Source organism: Carcharhinus amblyrhynchos, chromosome 13 (genome assembly GCF_965287045.1).
Source record: "Carcharhinus amblyrhynchos chromosome 13, sCarAmb.v2.hapA, whole genome shotgun sequence".
In the NCBI taxonomy this organism is placed as follows: Eukaryota; Metazoa; Chordata; class Chondrichthyes; order Carcharhiniformes; family Carcharhinidae; genus Carcharhinus; species Carcharhinus amblyrhynchos.
The window spans coordinates 17109498-17129132 of NC_137336.1; the positions used below are offsets into that span (position 1 = coordinate 17109498).

General features: G+C 40.2%; 1 protein-coding gene across 6 annotated transcripts in view; it reads left to right on the forward strand.

The window, feature by feature from the left end:
• hmgxb3 (HMG box domain containing 3) overlaps positions 1 to 17099 on the forward strand; it is a 66491-nt gene extending 49392 nt beyond the window's left edge. For 4 of the 6 annotated variants that reach the window (XM_080201344.1, XM_080201347.1, XM_080201346.1 and 1 more), the window contains 5 exons: positions 207 to 426; positions 1480 to 1613; positions 8739 to 8858; positions 12812 to 13021; positions 14679 to 17099. In XM_080201344.1, coding sequence (XP_080057470.1) covers positions 207 to 426; positions 1480 to 1613; positions 8739 to 8858; positions 12812 to 13021; positions 14679 to 15125 — 1131 coding nt within the window. In that variant the 3' untranslated portion in view covers positions 15126 to 17099. Of the gene's footprint in view, positions 1 to 206; positions 427 to 1479; positions 1614 to 2142; positions 2481 to 8015; positions 8134 to 8738; positions 8859 to 12811; positions 13022 to 14678 lie in introns of those variants that run through there. The other 2 variants (XR_013888449.1, XR_013888450.1) reach the window with 2 other exon arrangements.
• Positions 17100 to 19635: the final 2536 nt, after the last annotated feature.

The window sequence follows — 19635 nt, forward strand, 5'->3', positions numbered from 1 at the left end:
AAAATATCTTCCTCAGCATACATCTCGGTAGCAGATGTGCTGAACCATGGAGTAACCCTTCATGTGACTCTCAGCCAAGTGTATTTTTTTTTACTGATGGCACACATTAATTCTACATGTTGGGAATGCAACATTAACCAAGTACACTATTGCATTGCCTTTCCACCGGTAACTTCAATTTTTCTCTTTCTAACATTCTTTTCCAGTTTACGTGGCCCGATTTTCCTACCTCAGATGAAGTAAACGTGGAGGATTTTTGGTCCACGATGGAGAATGAAGCCATAGAGCAAGCAGCATTTCCATCCAGTATCCCCATCACAAAATTTGACGCCTCAATAATTGCTCCATTCATTCCGCCTCTCCTGAGGGCATCTGTTGTGGTGAACAGTGAGAAAGATAAAAACCCTCAGCCACAGCCGGTTGTTGGTAAGACACAATTTGTGTGTGAGTTTCTACACAAGTCCCTGATCTTGATGAAGGACAGCAAGGAAACACCGACCAGAGGTTCAGGATTTTCCGATTTTATTCATAAGTTGGGTGGAGCAAAAATTAGAGGGAGAGTCATAACATATTCCTAGCATGCAGGTCATTTGATTTTAATTAATAGTATGTAGTTATTAATCCAAAGTAACAACAATAGCTTATTGCTAGATAATTGGTTTTTGGTTATGATGTAGGTATTAATCTTGCATTTTAATATTGTATGTTAGCATTTTGGGCAGAATAATTTGGCGGGAGGAGTGTACAATAAAGTGCTGCAGGACTCATTCACAAAGGCTGAGTGGGACTTCTACCCTTCACTGGGGCAGAATTCTTGCTCTCTTGGGCTGCAGGCTAATTGGATTGGCCAGCAGCTGTTTTAGTCCTGGCAACGCCAGGAAGGCATCTGTGGCAGTTGCCACGATTGCAGCTAAAAGAGAAACCCAAGCTTTAGGATCCCCGAAACAGATGATGGGCTAGGCAGGTTTCGCAGCATTAGGCAGAGGGGTGCAGACGGTGGGCTTGAGGGAGGGAGCAGGAAGGAAGGGAGGCAGAGTTAACAGGTACCACCCTCTGGAGGACACCCTCCAGAGAGTGACCTCAGCCCAACCACTCCCCTGCCCCTTTCCCTCCTTTAACACTTTAAGGTTACAAATTGAGCTTTCTACTCCTGTCCCATCCTACTGCCTGTGCCAAACATATTATGGCATAAGCAGCATATTATTAGGATCAATAGGCTTGATTACAAGCCTAATCAACCTTTAATTATTCATTTTAACATGGTGAGTGGGCTGTCAATTTCAGCATCTGCCCACGCTTAAGAAAAAAATCATCTCTTTTATGATATCCACAGTATGATTTATGCCTTTTAAAGGAAAAGAATTAAAATTAGAAATAGGTTTTTCAAAAATATAGATATTTCACTTCATCTAGCTCATGGAGAGACTTACTTGTGTAATTGGTCCTGAATGAATTACATGCTGTTCCTGCTTTCAACAGGAAATCCAAGAGTGCTGGTGAGACTGTTACATGATGAAGTTTTCAAACTAGAGGAGCTCAACTCCTACACTGAAGCAGAACTAAAAAGCTTGCTCATGTCATGTGACATCCCATTTAATCCCAATGACTCCAAGGTAAGTCATCTGTACATAACCATCATGAACCAAGAAAATCCAGCTCACCTATTCTTCACCACCCCTTCCCTTCATTCATACCCTGCTACAGAATGCATTCTAGCCAGTGTTTTTGACCTTAAACTAGCATCTTGCTGCTTCAAGCAGAATAGAAATTTGTGCATTTTAATTCTGAATATTTTTAAACAATGTATTATTCAGTGCACTCAGGTTGAATCCCTGGAGTAGGATCAAGCCCTGTAGGAGGATACGTTCACATTGAACCAAATTGTCTTCTCTGACTTTGTGCTGTATCAGAAGATTAATCATTGAGAACATGACATATTTTGACTCTAACTCCCTGACTGTAATTCTTTAAACTTTGGGGTTGGAGCAACATGCCATTCTGGCCATATTTAGTAATTTTAGGAGGTTCTGAAAGGAATATTTCTGTTATGGAATAATTACTGCTGCAAGTCTTGATATATTTGCCCACTTTGGGTTCTGTTGGGGCTTTTCAGTGCCTGACCTCATTGCTGTCTTGATTTAGACATGTACAAAAGAACTGAAGTCCAGAAGTGAGATGAGAGTGATAGCCCTGGATATCAAGGCCATGTTTGACCGAGTGTGGCATCAAGGAACCCTTGCAAAACTGGAGTCAGTGGGAATCAGGGAAAATTCTCTGCTGGTTGGAGTTGTACCTAGCACAAGAGAAGATATTGTAGTTGTTGGAAGTCAACGATCCCAGGCCCAGGATATCATGACAGGAGTTCCTCAAGAGAGTGTCGGAGACCTAGTCATCTTCAGTTGTTTCACCAATGACTTTTCGTCATAAGATCAGAAATGAGGATGTTGTTCAGCATCATTAATGACTCCTCAGATTATGAAGTAAAGTTTAAAGTTTATTTTTTATTAGACACAAGTAAGGCTTATATTAACACTAATGAAGTTATTGTGAAATTTCCCTAGTCACTACACTCCAGTGCCTGTTCAGGTCAATACACATCTTTCAGACTGTGGGAGGAAATTGGAGGAAATCCACGCAGATACTGAGAGAATGTGCAAACTCCACACATAGTGACCCAAGCCGAGAATTGAATCTGGGTCCCTGGCACTGTGAGGCAGCAATGTGACGAGCCACTGTGTATTTGTGCCACCCCAATCCATGTTTGAATGAAGTAAGACGAGGACAATATCCAGGCTTGAGTTGACAAGTTGCAGGTAGCATTCACGCTGCACAAGTGCAAGCAATGGCCATTTCCTACAAGAGAGAATTTAATTTGTATTACCATCACTGTATCCCCCAATGTCAACATCATGGGGGTGACCATTGACCTGAAACTCAATTGAACTAGCCATGTAATTACCAGAACTAGAGACTAATTGTGAATTAGACTGACTCCCCAAAGCCTGTTCATAATGTACAAGGCACAAGTCAAAGTGTTATGGAATACTCTTCCCTTGCCCGTATGACGCAGGTCGAACAACACTCAAGAACCTAGAGAGGGAGGTGATTGGGAGTTGGGGGGGGTGGTGGTGCATCCACCGCAAGCATTGGAGCGGGAAGGAGGTGTCCACCCCCGGCCTCAAACTGTGAAGATTTACTTGTTCTTGTCCACTTTAAACTTTGTGCCTTCTGGCTTCAGCACAAGAGAGTTTTACATGGTTTTGCCAGTTGCAAAGGCAGATTTAGGCTGGACTATTGCCTTCCTCAATCTGTTCTTATGCATTGTGAACTTCAACTCTGACCCTTGTAATCCAGCTAGCATTTCACATCTGTAGATGAAGATCGTCAAAAAGTTTTAAATTGCTAACCAGTGCAATTTGTTGGGAAAATATCATTCGCAAAAGAGCAATTTCCACTTTTGCTTTTCCCTTTTTTAAATTCCTTTTGCTTTACCCCTCTTAGATTTTCTTCTATTGTTATGCCTTCTTTCCCTTCTTTTCCCTCATAAGAACATAAGAAATAGGAGCAGGAGTGGGCCTTCTAGCCTGCCCAGCCATTCAATAAGATCATGGCTGATCTGAAGTGGATCAGTTCTACTTTCCCGCTTTCTCCCCATAACCCTTAATTCCCCTGTCTATCAGAAACCTATCTACCCATGACTTAAATGTATTTAGCGAGGTAGCCTCCACCACTTCAACGGGCAGAGAATTCCAGAGATTCACCACCCTTTGAATGAAGAAGTTTCTCCTCAGCTCTGATCTGAACTGCCCCCCCCCCCCTTATCTTGAGGCTGTGTCCTCTGGTCCTGCTATCCTTTCTAAGTGAGAAGAATCTCTCTACCTCTACCCTATCCATCCCCTTCATTATCTTATACGTCTCTATAACCTCCCCCCCTCATCCTTCTAAACTCCAACGAGTACAGACCCAGTCTATTTCGTCTCTCGTCATAGGCCAACCCCCTCATCTCCGGTATCAGCCTAGTGAACCTCCTCTGCACTCCCTCCAAGGCCAATATATCCTTCCGCAAGTGCGGCGACAAAACTGCACACAGTACTCCAGCTACGGCCTCACCAGTACCCTGTACAGTTGCAGCAAGACCTCCCTACTTTTATATTCTATCCCCCTCGCTATAAAGGCCAACATTCCATTCGCCTTCTTGATCACCTGCTGCACCTGCAGACTGGGTTTTTGCGATTCGAGCACAAGGACCCCCAGGTCTCTCTGCACCGTAGCATGCTGCAGCTTTTCGCCTTTTAAATAATAATCCCTCCTACTATTATTTCTGCCAAAGTGGATAACCTCACAGTTGCTAACATTATACTCCATCTGCCAGGTCCTCGCCCACTCACTCAGCCTATCCAGATCTCAAGTATGCTGCCCTTTGAATTACCTACTTTCTGTACTGCTTTACCATTCTGCTGCCTTGCTGCAATCCCAAGCTTACTTCTGTGTTAGATGGGTCTACAATTTCCTTCCGTGTCTTTCTTGGCATCCTCTATCTTATCTAAGCACTGGCTCATTATATTTAGCAATCCCAATAACTCATCCCTCTTATTGATGACTTTGCTTGTGGATCAGCTCTTTTCTGTGCGCCTCACTTCAGAAAGTCCACTCACTTATAGTGTTTTCTATAGGCCGCTGAATAGTAACAGGAATGTTGAGGAGTAGATAGGGAAACAGATCCTGGAAAGATGTAATAATAACAGAGTTGTCATGATGGGAGATTTTAATTCCCCAAATATCGATTGGAATCTCCCTAAGGCAAAGGGTTTAGATGGGGGGGAGTTTGTTAGGTTGTTCAGGAAGGTGGATAATATGTGGATAAGCCTACAAGAGGAGAGACTGTACTTAATTTGGTATTAGGAAATGAACCTGGACAGGTGTCTGATCTCTCAGTGGGAGAGCATTTTGGGGATAGTGATCATTGGAGAGAGATAGGATCAGACAAACTAGGAAAGTGTTTAATTGGAGGAAGGGGAATTATGAGGCTATCAGGCAGGAAATTAGAGGCATAAATTGGAAAGAGGTTTTCTCAAGGAAATGTACAGAAGAAATGTGGCAAATTTTCAAGGAATATTTGTCTGGAGTTCTTGACAGCAACATTACAATGAGACAGGGAAGTTATGGTAGGCTACAGGAACCGTGGTGCACGAAAGCTGTAATGAATTTAGTCAAGAAGAAAAGCTTACAAAAGGTTCAGGAAGCTAAGTAATGCTAGAGATCTAGAAGAGTATATGGCTAGTAGGAAGGAACTTAAGAAGGAAATTAGGAGAGCCAGAAGCGGTCATGAGAAGGCCTTGGCAGGTAGGATTAAGGAAAACCCCAAGGCATTCTACAAGTATGTGAAGAGCAAGAGGAAAAGATGTGAAGAATAGGACCCATCAAGTGTGACAGTGGGAAGGTTTGTATACAACCGGTATAAATTGCGGAGGTACTCAGTGAATACTTTACTTCAGTATTCACAGTGGAAAAGGATCTTGGTGGTTGTAGCGCAGACTTGCAGCGGACTGAAAAGCTTGAGCATGTAGACATTAAGAAAGAGGATGTGTTGGAGCTTTTGAAAAGCATCAAGTTAGGTAAGTCACCGGCACCAGATGGGATGTACCCCAGGTTACTGTGGAGGGCAAGGGAAGAGATTGCTGAGCCTCTGGCAATAATCTTTGCATCATCAATGGAGACGGGAGTGGTGTTCCGTAGATTGGAGGATTGCGGATGTGGTTCCTTTATTCAAAAAAGGGAGAAGAGACAGCCCAGGAAATTATAGACCAGTGAGTCTAACCTCAGTGGTTGGTAAGTTGATGGAGAAGATCCTGAGAGGCAGGATTTATGAACATTTGGAGAGGTATAGTCTGATCAAGAATAGTAGCCTGATTGAATTTTTTGAGAATGTGCCTAAACGCATTGACGATGGAAGAGCAGTAGATGTGGTTTATATGGACTTCAGCAAGGCGTTTGATAAGGTGCCCCATGCAAGGCTTATTGAAAAAGTGAGGGGGCACAGGATCCAAGGGGACATTGCTCTTTGGATTCAGAACTAGCTTGCCCACAGAAGACAAAGAGTGATTGTAGATGGGTCTTTCTCTTCATGGAGGTCGGTCACCAGTGGAGTGCCCAGGGATCTGTTCTGGGATCCTTGCTTTTTGTAATTTTTATAAATGACCTGGATGAGGGAGTGGAGGGATGGGTTCATAAGTTTGCTGATGACACAAAGGTTGAAGGTGTCGTGGATAGTGTGGAGGGATGTCAGAAGTTGCAGCGAGACATTGATAGGATGCAAGACTGAGTGGAGAAGTGGCAGATGGACTTCAACCCAGATAAGTGTTTGGTGATTCATTTTAGCAGGTCAAATAGGATGACAGATTATAATATTAAGGGTAAGACTCTTGGCAGTGTGGAAGATCAGAAGGATCTTGGGGTCAGGGTTCACAGGATGCTCAAAACAGCTTCACAAGTAGAGGCTGTGGATAAGAAGGCACATGGTGTAATTGCATTCATCAATCAAGGAATTGAGTTTAGGAGTCAGGAGGTAATGCTGCAGCTGTATAAGACCCTGGTCAGACCCCACTTGGAGTACTGTGTTCAGTTCTGGTCACTTCATTAAGAAAGGATGTGGAAGTCATAGAAAGGGTGCAGGGAAGATTTACAAGGATGTTGCCTGGATTGGGTGGCATACCTTTTGAGGATAGGTTGAGAGAGCTCAGTCTTTTCTCCTTGGAGAGACGAAGGATGAGGGGTGACCTGATAGAGGTGTATAAGATGATGAGAGGTATTGATCGAGTGGATTCTCAGAGGCTTTTTCCCAGGCCTGAAATGGTTGCCACAGGAGGACACAGGTTTAGGATGCTGGGGAGTAGGTACAGAGGAGATGTCAGGGGTAAGTTTTCATTCAGAGAGTGGTGGGTGCGTGGAATCAGCTGCTGGCAGTGGTGGTGGAGGCGGATTCAATAGGGTTTTTTAAGAGACTTTTGGATAAGTACATGGAACTTAGAGGGTTATTGATATGCCTAGTAAGTAGGGACATGTTCGGCGCAACTTGTGGGCTGAAGGGCCTGTTTGTGCTGTTGTTTTTCTATGTTTCTACTTCTGAACCAGGCCCTTGCCTTCCATAAATTTATTGTGGACTCAACGAAAACCTTACTGAGTGATGATGACACCTTCTCCAAATGAAGTCTTTCCTACTGGCTACCTCTTCCAACATTGCAGATGACCTAGCTCTCGTCCTAAACTCCATGCTAGTCAATATTGTAAATAGTTCTTTCTTCCCATTTAAATCCGCCATCATACTCCTCTCAAAACATACTCCTCTTTGAGTCTATGCAAACATCTGCCCCATCTCCAACATCTCTTTTTTCGGTCTTCCCGCTCCAAAATTCTTAAATGTGCTGTTCCCTCCAACTCCGTGACTCTATCCCAAAATTCATTGCCTGAGTCCCTTCAAGCAGGTTTCCGCGCCTGCTACAGTACCAAAACAGCCTTTATTAAAATCACCAATAATTATGGAACCTCAATTATAATTGCTTCAGCATTGATGGCTGTCTTTGGCTGCCTATGCTACAAGCTCTGGAATTCCTTCCCTGTACCTCTCTGCCTCTTTCCCTCACTTTCCTCCTTTAAGATGCTCCATAAAACGTACCACTTAGACAAAACCTAACATCTCCTTTTGCAATTTGGTTTCATATTTTGTTTTACGATGTTCCTGTGAAACTTGAACATTTCATTATATTAAAGATGCTACATGAATATAATTTATAGCTGTTCTATATTCTGCAGCAACAGAGTGATGGAAATGTGAGGATAGAATATGTTATATGGAGGCTGCTGTGTAGATGTTACCATGATATTACATGTTTGAGTTATTAAAATGATCCGTAGAGCATGATTACAAGCATGTTTTATGTTGCTACATTTGTGTAATTGGTGCATTGCACTGGAATTTGTATAGTCACTTGAAATTTCTGTTTTTGGCTGCTTTTTAGATCTTTGAACATTTTGCCATTAACAACAATAGCAGTTCTGTAGATTCATTCACAGCTGCCTATGACAGGATGGGTAAAAAGTTCTGCTCTTTGTAAAAGCAAAGCCATACAGACCTGAAGGTGCAACAAGCTTGATGGTTTTTTTTAGTTTATTAATCTTCCCCTGGTTGGTTTACATTTACATTACAGTTAGCCACAATGTTTGCTGGATAAGGCAGTACCAGTCAAAATCCTTGCTTTCCAACGATATGAACTGAATGTTGCATCAACAAAGCTCTCAGGAGAGCATTGCATTAGTCTTAATTCTGATGAATTCCATGATTCGCCAGGCTAAATTGCCCTTTAGTATCCCGGGATGCATAGATTAGAGTGATTAGGAGGGTAAATATATGGGCTTCTAGATTTAGGGCGTGGGTAGGATTGTTGTCGGTGCAGACTCGATGGGCCGAATGACCTCCTTCTGCACTCTAGGGATTCTTTGAGACGTGGCAAGGAAAAATGCTGAACTACTTCACAATGTTCCTTACTGATAAAGCGCTCTTTCTATCATGTTCACATTTAAAAAACAGTCTTGAAAGTGCACCAGGGTTGAGCCTAAATTATAGACGTTCTTTGATTTCTTGCCAAATGTTTATATAATATAGTTTGCTTGTGTCAAAACAAACAGCTGATAAATATGCTTTGACTTCCCTTTGTCATGTTTGCCTGGTACGTATTTTGCAGGATCATCTGTGCTCTTCACTATTCGCTTTATATTCTTGTGTGCTGGATGGAGCAACTTCACAGATTCAACCTCCATGTGATGTGACAGGGGGAAAATTATATAAATTGTGTATACATCAGGTAAGCTGCAGTAGAAAGCAAGCATTTTGATGCTTGTTATTGAAATATAGCCATTTAAATAACTTAAAATTTAATTTTTTATTTCACTTGCCGTTTTCCACCTTAAACCTGAGTTAGCTTGAAACATTCCAAACAATATCCTCTCTGTTGAGAATGTCCCATTCTCTGTTGGTTTTAATCTTCCAAAATCCCCTAGATTTAGGAACTGTCCTGATAGATTAGAACAAATAACATTGTACAAGAAAGGCAAGAAAACCAAGAACTACAAGGTAGTTAGCTGGACGTCACTAGTTGGGGAAATGTTAGAATCTATTCTTCAGAACATGGTAATATGGCAATTCAAAAATCATAACATGATCAGGCATGATATGACGTGGTTTTTATGAGAGGCAAATTGTGTTTGACAAGTTTCTTAGTTTTTTGAGAATGTAGCTATATGAACTAGTAGATAACAATAAAAACAGGAAATCCTGTAAATACTCAGCGATATGTGGGAAGTAAGAAGCAAGGTTAAAATTTCAAGTCTGTTAGTTTATTCAGAACAGTGGATGTTGATATTTGTATTTTCAAGACATTCAATGAGATGTCACACAAAAGATTGCTACATAAGGTAAAGACTCATGGGATTGGGGAAATTTATTAGCATGGAGAGAGGATTGGTTAAAAGACACAAAAGAAAAGGAATCGTCATTTTTGGTTTGGTAGGTGGTGTGCCAAAAGATCAGTGGTATAACCGCAACTGTTTACAATCTATAGTAATGACTTAGCTGAAGAGGCCAAGTGTGGAACAGTATAAAGCTGTGAGAAGGACACTAATCTGCAAAGAAATGTAGGTGATTGTATGAGCAGTCATTTAGGTAGTACATGGAATGTAAGGTGGGGCAATGTGAAGTTATTCATTTTGCTAGGAAGAATAGAAAAAGGATATTTTTCGATAATGAGAAATAGAACATTTTTAAATAGTGAAAAACTGTTTAGTGCTCATGTACAGAGGAATTTGGGTGTCTTTGTACATTAGCACAGAAATTTAACGTGCAGGTACACAAACAGTTATAAAGGCAAGTCGTATGTTGGCCTTTATTGCAAGAAAGTAAGGAAGTCTTGGACCTTTTCTTGAAAATGTGTCTGAGCAGTTACGATTGACATTTATTTTCATTCTACCCCTCTCGTTAGCTGGAGAAGCAAGTAATCTTTGTCTATTTGCACCAAGTTCTGAAAACTTGGGAAACCATAGAAATTAGCCCATATCCATGGCAAAGTATGATGTAGACATGATGTGGAGATGCCAGTTTTGTACTGGGATAAACACAATAAGAAGTCTGACAACGCCAGGTTTAAGTCCAACCGATTTTGGTTGGACTTAAACCTGGTGTTGTCAGACTTCTTAAAGTATGACGTAGACACAGAGTTTGATGGAAATATTAGCAGGTCTGGCAGCATCTGTGGAATGAAACATCAGCTCTACTTCTCCTTCTCAGGTGTTCCAAACCTGCTGAGTTTTTCCAGCATTTTCTGTGTTTATTTCAGATTTCCAGCATTCACTGTATTTCACTTTTACAAAGTATGCCATGTAGACTGAATTTCCTCTTTGTTGCTTAGTCCAGATATCATTCTGTTGCCTGGATTCAGTACTTCAGTTGTCTTAGTAAGATGAGTGTGGCGCTGAATATCAGATCATTCTTATTTCCTTTCCTTGTGCTTTTTCCTTAGTACTTGGTTAGTAAAGAGTACCTGGTACAGCTGAGGTTTGGAAAACCATTTCCATTCACATTTTCAGTATCATCTAAGTATGTAAACTGCGTTGAGAAAACAGTAGTTGAGCTGTAATCTAAATTTCATGCCATCTTTAGCTGAACAACCCAACCACATTTGCTCCGTTTGAAATGAATGCTGTTGAAAATTAACGGAAAGCCACGTGATTGTGCATTCTGTGGGAATTTGCTTTTTTGAAAAGACCTTCACTTGTTTACTTCGAGAATTATAATTCTAGCATTTAAAATACAAATGCAAAAAATGTGCATGGTGCTATTGAATTTAAGTGAAATCACAATGGTTTCTTTGACAGTAGTTGCACACCGTTTAGGTCAAAGGAAATGCATGGTTAATGAATTTGACTGTTACCCTGTTTCACAGCAATGATCCTTGAGGACATATCATCTGGTCTACTTTTACAGAAACATGTTTAGAAATTATAAATGGACAGCAGCGGATTATTGTTGGTTATTTTCTGTCTTTTAGATTTGCTAAAAACATGACAAAGTCCTGAAAGAGTTCTTAGGGGAATGGAACAGAGAAAAGGTTCTTAATCTTTAAACAGGCCAGTCCCATTGATCAGCAGTCTTATGGAACATGTGTGCTTTAAGGGAACCTTCTTATTGTATGTCACTTTGGTGCTCTCATTTTCTTTAGAGGAATTAGGATGTTTTCTTATGTGTTGAGAGATTCAGTCATGAAGGAACAAAAGTATTTAGGTTTTGTTTATGCAAATTCTCATGGCTACTTTGCTATTAACTCTCAGAATTTATACTTCAAAAGTGAAGGTGATTGCTTCAGTTGTACAAATGATAGTGTAAATGACTGCCAAATGAAATTGCTAAAATGGATAGTTGAGTAAGGTTATCAAAGAATATGGAGAAAAGGCAGAGACAGATACATGGAATTGAGGTACAGATCAGCCATCATCCAGTGGAATGATAGGTTAAGCTTGAGAAGCTGTGTGCCCTTTTCCTGTTCCTATCAGATGAGACAACATAAATTGTATCAATGTACCCCAGCAGTGAAGAAGTCCCATTTTTCTCTAAGACTCTCTGGTGTATTGTTGCCCGACTGGAGTTATTGAAAAACAAATCTACAAGACTCCTGCTATCGTACAAAATCCCTTTTGGGTAGAATATGCAATTACAAATGCCACTTAAATGTTAACATTGCATTTGTCTTCCTAACTTTCTCAGACGGTCATTAGTGTGTAGTTCTCTTCCCCAGAAAGGAGTGGGTGCTGAGTCATTGAATTTGTCAAGGCTAAGTTGGGTAGATTTTTGATAGACAGGGAGGGGAGTCAAGGGTTGTTGGGGGGGGGCAGACAGGACAATGAAATGAGACCATGGTCAAATCTGCTGTGATCTTATAAAATGGCAGAACAGCCTCCAAGGCTGGTATGGCCCACTCCTAAGAAAAAAGAACAAAACAGCCCGGGAAACAGGCCCTTTGGCCCAACGAGCCCGCGCCGCCGTTTTAACATTACGAGTCCCCCCTCCACCTGTGACCATGACCATGTAAATCCTATTTTCTTTCCAAATGCAAAGCTAATTCATAAAGTGCCTTTGGCATTCTTAGGATGTCTTCAAACTCTGCACAGTCAACATCTTATAATTGCTTGTAGACCAACATGCTAGTTGCACACAGCAAGCTCTCAAAATATTAGCGTTATTAGGATTAGTATTCTGATGGAGTGTTTTGAAGGATAAATGTTGAGCAAGACACTGGGAGAACTCTTTGGTCTCCTTAAAGTGGAGCCAAAGGGTATTTTATTAATGTCCCATCTGGTTAGGCCAACAGAGCCTGGTTTAACACTTTACATGAATAAGGTGCTTTCAACTCACTACTGCTGTGAGGGGTCAATTTGGATTATGTGCTTAATTCCGGCAGTGGAGCTTGGAACTCATGATCGTTTAATTTTAGGGGAATTTTTCTGGTACACGGGCCAACGTTTATCCCTTAGCCAATATTACTAAAACAGATTATATGGTCATTTATCTTGTACTGTTTGAAAAGAGGCTGCTGCATTTCTGAATAAGTGATTGCAATTTAATAGAACGTCATTGTAAAGCGCTTTGAGATATCTTAAAGTTATAAAAGATGATATCACTTCAAGTTCTTTTCATTCCATCTTTCAAATTACTGAAATTACTGTCTACCATTTGCTGCAAAATAAAGTTCCCAAATTTTGTGACCAGGTTGTTTGTGGATCAAAGTATCTCGTGAGAAGAGAATCTGCACGTGACCATGTTGACCTCCTGGTATCTTCACGCTACTGGCCTCCTGTGTATGTGGTTGACATGGCTCCACATGTTGCATTAAATGCAGATGTGCGATACCCTGAAATTGCTGGACAAATATGGGGCCATAAACAAGGCTGTTTTTCAGATCCATTGGATCCACCAAAGGTTTGTACTACATCTGTGTGTTACCATAGTTAGCTGAAAGTTAACACACTTTGTACCACACATGGTCTGAGAACCAGTGGTTATTTTTGTTTAAATGTATTCTTATCTTTGTTTAAACAGTTTGTAATCCAGGAGCACTGTGTGGTTTCTGCTTAACATTCATTAGCCAGTTAAATATTTGTAAGAAATATGATTGTTCAGCTTTTTTAATATGCATTTCCATGACTTTAAATTTTGCTATGGATTCCCTTTCCATCTCCAGCCTAATCCATCCGTTTCTCTGTTTGCAACCCCAACCCCTATCCATTTGGCCTCATATGAATGACTTCTCCCTTCATCCCTCCATCAGCAACCACACTCGGGCTGGATGCCTTCCAACCCTTTCAACTTTGAACTTTCCACTAAATCTCTCATGGGGCTCACTTCCCCAAGCCTTTGGTCATCCCTTCCAATTATTCCGTTGCGATCTTTTTACTGAACAGGGCTTTGGTTTAAAGTCTCAATTGAAAGACAACCTCTCCCACAGTGCAGCACTACACTGATGTGACAATCTAGATTTTGCTCAAGTGTCTGGAGGGAGTTGAACCTCTGACTCAGAGGCAAGAGGGATTCTGAACCAAGACTTTAATTGATTGGCACATTTGCCTATGTAACAGTAACTATATTTTAAATTTCTGAGAGATTTGGGATCTCCTAAGGATATGAGAAGTACTGCATAAATTTGTCTTTTTTTTCTCTTTTGCCCATTCTTGGCCTTGTTTTTTTTTTAAATTCAATCATTGAAGTCGGTGTGATTGGCTAGGGCAAAAATTACTACCCATCCCTAAGTGCCCTCACGAAGGTGGTGGTGAGCTGTCTTCTTGAATCGCTGAAGTTTACATGATGTAGGTACACCTAGAATGCTGTTTGGGAGGGAGTTTCAGGATTTTGACTCAGCAACAGAGGAGGAACTTTATTTCCAAGTCTTGATAGTGAGTGGCTAGAAGGGGAATGTCCAGATGGCCATGTTCCCATGTGTCTGCTGCCTTTGTCCTTCTAGGTAGTAGCGGTTGTGTGGTTGGAAGCTGTTGTCTGAGGAGCCTTGGTGAGTTCCCGTAGTGCATCTTGTAGATGGTGCAAACTGCTCTCATCTTTCATTGGCGGGGGAGGGAGTAAATATTTGTGGATGGGATACCAATCAAACAAGCTGCTTTGTCTTAAGACTTAGATTTCCTTAGACATCGAGAAATTGCAGCCCCGTTGCTTCCTCCCACTCTTTCCATCCTTTACAAAAATACAACATGGAGCACCAAAGCATTATTGAAAATTAAATCTGCTAATCTTGCATATATCCTCGGAATGAACTGAACATGTGGGAACTGGGAGATTTCCTAAATACATCTGAGTGGTCCAGTTGTAAAACATTATGAGCGACCAACAGCACTCCTTTTTTTTGTGAGCATCCCAAGAAATCCTGAGACCATTTGGTGGAACCAAATATGTCACTGGATCTGTGTCATTAACTGGATTTCTGAGTTCCTACTTCTGGAAAATAATTGTTGATAAAATAGGCCTATAAAGTTGATCAAGTTTATTTATTAGTGTCACAAATAGGCTTACAATAACACTCAATGGTGGATAGAATATGAGTGGATTTAATATTGGATTCTTCTTTCAGCATGTATCCTGTCCAGAGCTACTTGATCAACATTACACAATGGACATGACTCTGACGGAGAGCAACATTCAGCATCCTATAACGAAGTCCAGTGCCCGCAGAATTGTATGCCATGATGCAGAGCAGAGCACAGAGACGAACATGACGGCAAGACACCATTCTAGCAGTCTATGCAGTGAACTAGAACCATACAGCAATGTGCTCAAAGCTATTCCAGACAGCAAAGTGCATAATGTGCGACAAAAGGCCATCACCTTTGAAAACGCTACTTACTATTTTTTATACAATCGCTTGGTTGACTTCCTCACCAGCAGAGACATTGTAAACCAACAAATCAATGAAGTCTTGCAGAGCTGTCAACCTGGAGAGGTGGTGATACGGGATAGTTTGTACAGACTGGGGATAGCACACCTTAACACAGAGAGTGAAACTGAGGAGCTTGCATAACATTTGATCCTTAATATTAGTTAAGGGAAATGATTTGTCAAGTAATGTATTTATTCGCTGCTATTTAATTAAAAATATTATGTGTTTGTGATTTCTTATCCTCATTTAAAAAAAAATCTATTTGTGATAATGGGCTGAAGGAGGTTCATTAGCTTTGATTTGGGCTCTACTTGAAGTGACACTACCACAGAGAACACTTTGCAGTGTATAGGTGGGATTTTTCTGGACTCTCTTTTAATTCATTTACAGGATGCAAACATTGTTGTCTGGGCCAGTGTTTATTGTCCATTCCTAACTGCCCTCTATTTCAGAAGGCATTTGAATGTCAACCACATTGTTGTGGATCTGGAGTCACATGTAGACCAGACCTGGTAAGGATGGCAAATTTCCTTAACTAAAGGACATTTGTGTACCAGATGGGTCTTTATGACAGTCGACAAAGGCTTCACTTTCATTAATAGACTTTTAATTCCAGATTTTTATTAAGTTCAGATTTCACCAGTTGCCGTGGTGAGATTCAAACCCAGGTCCCCAGATCTTGCCTGGGATCTCTGGGTTACTAATCCAGTGACAATACCACTACGACAGCACCTTCCTCAAATAAATTGCCATGGTTGTTTTAAATTTGGCGTTCTTGCATTTGTCCTCATGAGTACAAGATGAAACATCGGCAATGTGTCTCTCTTTTCAGCAATATTAAGTTCTGAAATGCCAAGCCACTGCTTATATTTGTTACTGTTTTTATGTTCATCAAGGTGAGTGTTGATTATGCTGATGAATATAAATGTTTTCTTATATCTGATGTCAACATCAAGCATTCAGATGATAGAACAGCCTGATGTGTTCAGCTCATCAGGCCAGTCCAAAGATTATGGGTGAGGTTGATTGGCCATGCTAAATTGACCCTAGTATCAGGAGAATTGCAGGTAAATATGTGGGGTTATTGGGCCTGGGTGGGATTGTTGTCGGTGCAAGACTCAATGGGCCGAATGGCCTTCTTCTATACGGTAGGGATTGTATGATGCAAATCCCTTCCCCTGGTCCAGGAACACATCTCAGCCCAGACCTCAGGAGAACACTAGATACATCAGTGTGAAATTCTCCTCGATTCCTTAATAACAGCAGTTCAAAAATACTTCATTGTCTGTGAAGGTCACAAAAAGTACAATATAAATGTAGCAGTTCTTTATTTCTATAAATTTTATGCTGAACTATTTTTTCAACCACTTTAATGTATGCTTAATTGGTCCTAAAACCAGAGCTCTCACTTTTGGAAAATACTGCTTAAAGATACAGAATGTTGATTTATAATCGACTGTTTCTTGACACAGTTAATTAGCTAGTTTAAAAGGCTTTGGTTGAGTTTTGAACTTCTTGCAATTACTAGATCAAACATTGTTCTGAAAGGATGCTGAGAGACTTAAGACAATAAGATGGCTTCAGTCTTGGAATATAGCATCTTTAATGTATCAGGATTCAGCCATATTGTCTCTGTAGATGTTCACTGTTCATAAGTATATGTGTACTGTTCCACGTAACTGCCTCCAGAAAGAACTGAAGCCCAGGTTCAGGTGGCTTTGTTACAGGAACAGGAGATCCACAGCAGGTGCTGCCTTGTATCATGACAACAGTGTCCAAGTCTTTAAACGACTGTGCACTTGATGATTTTCCAAATAGTAAAATGAACTTGATGTGATCTGTGAGTTATGGAAATCCCTCAAAGACTTAATATTCAGTGTTTTGGTCATTTTTGCTATCAAGCTTTTTGCTGTTAAACATTGCCAGTGGCTTGAATTACAGGAAGTAGCAAGTTAAGATGCGACATGCTTTCCTTCTGTAAGTGTAACTTAATACACACACTGGAAAGAATATTGATCATTAGATATCTTCAGTATCTAGATGTTTGAATCATCTGACCAAAAGAAGCTTTAAATAGCCTTCTTCCCAGCCATGCATATGCATATGATCAGGGTGTGTGGTTATTTGGCATTATTGCTATCTCTGTGTTACATGTTCAAAATTAGTTTAGAACATATGAAATCTGACATTCCCATGCATAATGAAATGTTAACCAGTATATCAATTGTCCTCGAAAATAGTAAAAATAGATAAAAGAATAATGGTACAATCAATGCTGAAATGTGGAATAGTTATTACGGCAAGAATCTGAAGTATTCAGTGTTGATTGGAGGACTGAGAGTTTTATTTTGAAGCTTTATAGTGTTGCATCATCAGTTACTGGTCTAAATATTAATGGTAAGTTGTATAATGTACTTTCATGCCATATCAGTATTGAACATATTTAATTGCTTTGAGTCAACAGTGAGGATGTAACTTTGCTCAACAAAATACCTAATACCCTCCAAAGGATCCCTTTGCCCATGAAGTAGTGACAGCTATTGAACATAAAGTTTAGAAGACGAGGCCATTCAACCCATCAGCTCAGCTCTTTCCATAATTATTTCAATCATGGATTACCCTTCTCTTTCTTCTAACTGATAGCCCCAAACTACTAGAGAAATACACAAGGAGTAAATATTACATTACTAGTCTGCAGATGCAAAATACTTTTATATTCTGCAAGTCAGAAGTGAGAACTGCTTTAAGGGTGAAATGTCCCTGTAACCACCCCCTCCACCACCCAGCCAATGTGAGGTGCTGAACACATATATACCAATTTACAAATATAATTTTTTTATTTTAAAAAATGTTCCGCGGTTAAAAAAAAATCTAGTACATATCTTAAAACACAGTATTACATCGAGCCAGCAATAAATATACAATTAATTTGTCTTTGATAAAGTAAATTTGTGTTTAATACATATGTTCACAGCTTCTGTATAGAAAATTACCCATACTGTAACCAAAAACATTTCCTGGAAATTATTTTCCCTGTGTAACTATGTATGGAGCGATGCAGCTATAAATTTGTGTTTGTTTTTAATGTGGCATTAATAACACTGACCTAACTACAGGTAATGTTATTAATCATTGCATATCATTGGACACTGCTGAATAGTTGCATTAGAAAATAGTTTCCATTATTGATCATTAGTTCTTAGGATGATGCCAGAAAGTAAATGAATATAATTTGTTAACTGCTAATTGTCATGGTAACCAGTTGTAAAAAGGGTTAAAAGATTTTATTTCTCTCCTTGACAACATTTTTCCCCATGTCTCCTGATTTGACTTTGCTCAGTAACAGTTCCAACACTGGTTGCCCACCAGTACCATCTGATGGTTATTGACATGTAAGCTTTGATGGTGCACGTTAGCACAGTTGAAGCCCTAAAGTGATCTGATGATGGCCAAGATGAGTGCTACTCTCACCCAAAGTTCAAATTTATGTCCTTGCAATAAAGTTGGTTGACAGCCAATCTAGCCAAATCCTGCTCCCCCTCCATAACTTGTAAGGACTGAGTCCTATTCAGCAGACCCATCACTGCCCAAGCTAAGATTGGTTAACCCTATGTAGATTAGCACTTGAACTTGGGTCCATCCTGATCTGTCAGATATAGCAACTCACTGTAAAATGAATTATCAAAGAAAGCAATATACTTATATTTTAAAAGTGAGCAAAAATTTAGTCAAAGGATATAATCAGTAAGTATGCTAATTTTTCAAACTGTATAAAATATTGACTCCCAAAATGAATGGGATCCCAGCATCAGAGATGCATAATTTTAATGTTATCCAGCCACCCCTAAGCAGTCATTACCTACCCATCCACTGCTACCAAATGTTTTTAAGAGTTAAGTTAATCAAACTCTTTATATTACTATCAGTAGTAAAATTGAATTGCTGCTAGTAGCAAATATCTTTGAAAAAATATGGACAATATCATTCTTCATCTCACCTAGAACTAGATTCATCCTCATATTTTCAACACAATGTTCTAACCCACAGCATGCCAAATCAGAACAGCAGCTTTTACTTAATGAGTTCAGCCCAGGATGTGAAAAGTGTGATGAATAGCTGCCTTCTTCATTGGTACCTCATGTACTTTTGTTTAGAAGTTAACTGAAAATGCTACATTTACCAAAAAAAGGAAAATGCTGGAAATATGCAGGAGGGTTAGTGCCCAGGGCACACAGATTTAAGCTAATTGGCAAAAAAAACCCAGAAAAAAGTGTTTTATCTGCACCATGGGCTGAATTTTACACACAAGTGGACCCCCGCCCCTCCACTGACGAGGTGTGTTTTTAGTGAGGGCTGGGTGGGTGTGTGAGGTGAGGGAGTAAAATATGACATTGGGTAGTCTACAACCTTCATGTGCAACCCTAACTCAGCCTTCTGATACAATGGATGGATAAGGCAACCACTATTTCACCCATCTGCCGTTAGGCCTAACCAGGCCCTTAAGTGGACACTTAATACCATGAAAGGAGAAATTTTGCAGGGTTATGGGAAAAGTGCAAAGAAGTGGAACAGATTGTTCTTTCAAAGGATTGGAACAGGCATGATAGGAAAATGACCTATGCTGTGTGATAATGTACTAGTAACAACTAAA